This window comes from Agrilus planipennis, unplaced genomic scaffold (assembly GCF_000699045.2).
Source record: "Agrilus planipennis isolate EAB-ADULT unplaced genomic scaffold, Apla_2.0 scaffold24, whole genome shotgun sequence".
NCBI classification, from domain to species: domain Eukaryota; kingdom Metazoa; phylum Arthropoda; class Insecta; order Coleoptera; family Buprestidae; genus Agrilus; species Agrilus planipennis.
Genome location: NW_020439076.1, coordinates 410,838 through 416,112, shown reverse-complemented (window position 1 = coordinate 416,112; position 5,275 = coordinate 410,838). Strand labels below are relative to the sequence as shown.

Genomic DNA, 5,275 nt, shown 5'->3' with positions numbered 1-5,275 from the left:
CAAACTGTGAAATATTTCTCGCTTCTAAAATTTTGTTCTTAGAATTTTTACGCCCATTAAATTTTGTAAATTGTAAATCCGGCATTGTATAATGGATTATTTATAGTAAGAAATATGTTTTTAATTCTTAATTCTTGCGTTTTTTTAGAAACAATATGATAGTCGACAATTAATGGTGACGATATTTATTTGTTTGTGGGGCGCTCGTCTGTCTGCGTATTTGTTGTATAGAATTTTAAAAATAGGACGAGATAAATGTTTCGAAGATAAAAGAAGCAACGTCATCAGGTTTGCCATTTTTTGGACATTTCAGGTAAATAGTTCTGAAACTCTTGCGTATAAATAAACATCATTTACGTTCAAACTTTGAATACCACATCAGAAAATTAAATATAAAATAATTATAATAGGTTTATGATTATATTTTACATATTTTTCGTATGTTTTACTATTTAAACTTAATCTTCGCGTAAATTTCTGAATCAATATGTTATACAATTTTAGATTTTCTAATCATGTTCCTTACAGAAATTTTAAGGTCAAATAACGAAAGGCTCCATTGTATATGATTGTTTTCAATCTTCTATACAAATATTTTAATAAGAATGTCTATTCACAATATTTAGTAAAGCTGAGTAAGTGGTAACAAAGTATTGTTTTCAACTTGACTTTTATGAGGGTAGAAATAGTAATATCAAACCTATAATAATTGTTCTTAAACTCATTGTTATTTTTGTATATATTAGTTGTACGTATATATATTTAAAGTTCATAAAAGTTTTAGATAAACGGTTGTAATAATAATAAAGGTAATAAAAATAAGTAAGTAATAATATAATGGTTATTTAAAGGAAGTGAGATGTTCAAATAGAAGTAATGGTAAAATATGTTATTCAATTTTATTTTCGATGCCATATCTCCGTTTTTGAATTCGATAATTCGTAGGTACAGATTAATTTTTTCATTTTTAGGGTTCCGAACGTCTTAATGAAAAACGGAACCCTTATAGGATCACTCGTGTGTCTGTTTGTTCGTTTTTTTTTTTTCATATTAGAAGTCAGCCCGACTAGTTGGTTAGTAATGATTAATGTTAAATTGTTTCAATTTTTATTACCTACCCAAGTATTTATAAAAATTAAAATCTAGAAAAGAAGTTTTAAATATTAAGAGGTAAATGGTAATTTTTATTATACCATTCGTGTTTGGTTATAGGCTGTGTGGGTTTATATCGTAAGTCTTCCAGTAATAGTTATAAATTCTCCCAGACATTCGATTCCGCCAGCTCCTAAAACAATGACCACCCTTGACACAACAGGAACGTGTCTATTTGTTATTGGACTATTGGCAGAAACATATGCAGATTTACAGAAGTTCTCTTTTAGACAAGATCCTGTTAACCAAGGAAAGTGGTGCAATGATGGTATGAAATCTAGTAAAAGTTATTTAAAATTAAATATTTACTAAATGTATTTGTTTTTAGGCCTTTGGCGACTATCGAGACATCCCAACTATTTTGGGGAAATACTTTTATGGTGGGGGATTTTTACAATATGTCTTAATGTACTCGAGGGGGTCGAATGGGTTTCTATAATGTCTCCGATTTTTACTACTCTAATTATTATGTTTTTGTCAGGAATGCCTTTGTTGGAAAAATCGTCTGATGCCAAATATGGAGAGTAAGTAATAATTTTTTAATAGTACTCACATAACACATAAGATCTAGGATGACAAAGTAAAAAAATATCCCAGACCGCATACTTATTGGTGTATTGCCACCCAAGGTGAAGTGAAGATTGTCAAACATGCGATCTGAGTATTCTTGTTCCATTTAAGGTGAATATGCCAGGAAGTGGTACCTGGGATCAGCGTAGGTCGAAAGTACCATTTTTTGGGTGCAGATAGATAGATTGTTTTTAAATAGACATTATTCTTCAATCAGATACCCTATATTTGATTGTAACGACTCTGATGAAGTTTTCTTTCTTTTAGTGTTTCTGAATATCGTTACTACAAGGCCTCCACGTCACCACTTATTCCAATACCTCCATCAATTTATGTGGAAGTGCCCCAATTTCTAAAATTTATAATGTGCTGCGAATTTCCGATATACAATTCGTTGTCAAAAAAATCCAAACCAGCTCAAGAGACCAAAGCCAGCGTGCAACCATAGCTATACGCCAACGCTGGTCAAGAGACTAGCGTGTCGAAAACTAAAGTACGAAATCCGCAAGTAACCGACATATGATACTTATTAAAGTTTGCAATAGATTAAAACGAGTAAGAACTTATCCATCTTGTTGTACACTGGTTGTTCTTACTCACAATCAGTAACAGGGCTGCTGTAAAGATTATTTTCATAATGTCAAGTGAAACACGTAGGTTTCGATGAAGTATTAGAAAAAAAAACCAAATTCAGAACTAAAGCACTGCACAGGCAAAAGTATATCGATAAAAAGCATGTTGTAGCAAATGCTTTAAAAATACTGTAGGTATTTGCAATAGAAAGTTAACAACTAGATCGTTCAAAACAAGTTAAAAAATGTTCTGTAGCGATTTATTCCAATGTGCAAGATTATTATATGTATTATATAAGTAGGTACTTGCATATGTAATACTTTGGTCTAGACAGAAATTAATTATTTTTGGTCAGCAAACATTTGGGAAATAAAGAGGATATTGTTAATTCCTCACAAAATGTAAAGCTCTAAGAAAGTTTTTTGTTACCTAATTCATCATATTCGTTGAAAACAATATGCCCTTGTTAGTCCTGAAAATCTGAATATTGCAATATAAAAACATGAAAAGGAATTATTAAGAAGAAATCGATGATCTCTGTAAAGGAAATGTTAGTTGCCTGTTTTCAGAAAACTTCATTTAATTCATAGACGCAGTGCATACTTCCCAACCAAACGTATGTATGAGCCCCACAGCTTTGAAAGGTCCCATGATAAAGGATCACCATAATATTGATTCAATATTGAAAGAATATCACATCAAAGGAGACTATCGAGACTGGCCTATCTATCCTTAGAAACGAAATATACCGGGCATATTATCTATGTGATAGAGAACATAGAGATCTGTCTGAAACTATCAGTGGTTTTAACATTATAAATTATCTTCAACTTGCTTTACTTAAGCAAGTCACTGTACCTATTATCATATGCTCCTGTGGAACTCGAATTATGTGCTTAATAATCAGTGTGATGTGCAATTCCATCCAGTGCAAGGTGAGGATCTCGATTGTCTCCTTTCAAAACATAAAACATATCTATTTTACAAGAATATCTGCGAGGGGGCTAAGAGTTTTGATTGCCCAAGGGTCTACATAGAGATTATTCTGCACTGTGTAGACATATCACTTAGAATATGGCACTTCTGTTAATTAGCTCAAAAACTGTAAACATTATTATTGTTTTAAAAATATAAACAAAAAACTTTGTGAATGATCTTCACAGTGATTCGTCAATGTTTCTTTGTTTTCCTTTCTCTACTCTAAAACAGGTATGTATGTACTTTAAAAGTGAGAGGTATGTAGTAATTTATTAATTATTCATTATAGAAAAAAAAAAGTAGTGAAAATCGAGTACCTTTGGTTTCTAACGGCAATCAACTATTAAGGGATCTTTTCTTGGAAAAATGTCACGAGAAGGGTGAGCAATTTACAATTCTGTTTCAATAAAACAATATGTATTAAATTCAGTTGTGAATAAAATAAATTATTTTGAAATTATATTGAAGTTGAACTTCTTTAAAAAAGACAAATACATAACTTTATACTTGAGACACAAGTTTAAAATTATTAATTTTCTCTTATAGTTTCAAAATCATTTGTTTAATTCGTATCTGTCTAACTCCCTGTGAAAAAGTTTGAAAAAAGTTTATTTTGAAGAAAATCACTAATAATGGTTGAAGTTTTGGATATTAGACAGATAATAACCTATAATAATTGTTCTTAAACTCATTGTTATTTTTGCATATGTTACTTGTACGTATCTATTTACCTCCTCTATATCCATACAAAATATCTATCAAACAAATAAAATTAAAATTTTCTTTTGAAAAATGAAACCATTCCATCAGTATTTTCTTCTGATGTTGTCACGTTNGTTTTTGGGTCGCCACTCTATATCCGGATTCCAAATCGAAACTGTAAGGGTTCTAGGAAATGCTAAAAAAAGATCTTAAAAATTCTTTAGTAATAAAAAGTTGCTAAGTTTTACTTGTTCTCTATTTCTGCTCGATTGCTAGCTACTTCGTGGATATATAAATATTGTACATGTCACACTCAAGCAGGGACGCAACAACGTTGCAGTTTGACTGGGTGCTCCTATCATAATACTATAAATATTTATATACTGCGGGGGTGTACAAGCTGAAAAGATCGAGTTCGGCTGCTCATTTACGAGCTTGAACTATTTGAACCGAACTTTCAAGTTGGGTTATTAGCTGAATCGACTGGAATTGACTAGGTGCCCAACCCAATGGAGTGGCTGCTCAGGCACCCGTGGAGCCTCCCCCTTGTTGCGCCCCTGCACACAAGTAAACATATTTTAGTACAGTAATTAGGTTACATACAGGTTTTAAAATAAGTTAAACGCGAATTACAATCTGATTTTTGGGTACATCCTACATTATAAATCCGAATGTTAGTTTGTTTGTCGGCTTTTCACGCTTTAACTACTCAACCAATCCTATCCTTTTATCCAGAAAAATATTGTTTCCAAGGGATAGAAAAAATTATTTTTTAAAAGGTCGATTTTACTCCTTAAGTACTAAATTGACGATCGTGAAATTTTGTAGACACATTGTCGGGGTGTCAAGGGTATAGAAAAGGACATAGGGTACCTTTTATCTAGAAAAAAAATACTGTTCCCGAGGGATAGAAAAATTAGTTTTATGTGATCGTCAATGATCTTTGACATGTATTTAAGACATCAACGCGAGCGAAGCCGCGAGTAAAATCTAGTACTCGATAAAGTAAAATAAATAAAAAAATAATTATAAATTCATCAAGGTTTTTGACGTGACAACGTCTTATAATTCGATGGAGCCGGCTGCACGCACGAAAAAACATGACTTATGCGGCATTACCTCGCTCTGAGGCGTTCCATTTAAGGCTTCAAGTGCAAGCGAGAGCGCGGAACGAGCGACAAAGAGGCACAATCGGCCTCCGCGTTCGGCAGCGTTCGACATCTGTCTCTCTCCTACTTGAGTGAGCGATGCGTCCGTGTGGACAGCTGCTATACAATAATACATTTCCATTTACCTCCTT

At 32.5% G+C, this 5,275-nt stretch overlaps 1 protein-coding gene across 3 annotated transcripts in view; it reads left to right on the top strand.

The window, feature by feature from the left end:
* Positions 1-3,504, top strand: part of LOC108741940 — a 9,281-nt gene extending 5,777 nt beyond the window's left edge. For 2 of the 3 annotated variants that reach the window (XM_025977262.1, XM_025977263.1), the window contains 4 exons: positions 149-313; positions 1,213-1,420; positions 1,481-1,676; positions 1,990-3,504. In XM_025977262.1, the coding sequence (XP_025833047.1) occupies positions 149-313; positions 1,213-1,420; positions 1,481-1,676; positions 1,990-2,170 (750 nt within the window). In that variant the 3' untranslated portion in view covers positions 2,171-3,504. The remainder of the gene's footprint in view (positions 1-148; positions 314-1,212; positions 1,421-1,480; positions 1,677-1,989) is intronic. The other variant, XM_018476919.2, reaches the window with a different exon arrangement.
* Positions 3,505-5,275: the final 1,771 nt, after the last annotated feature.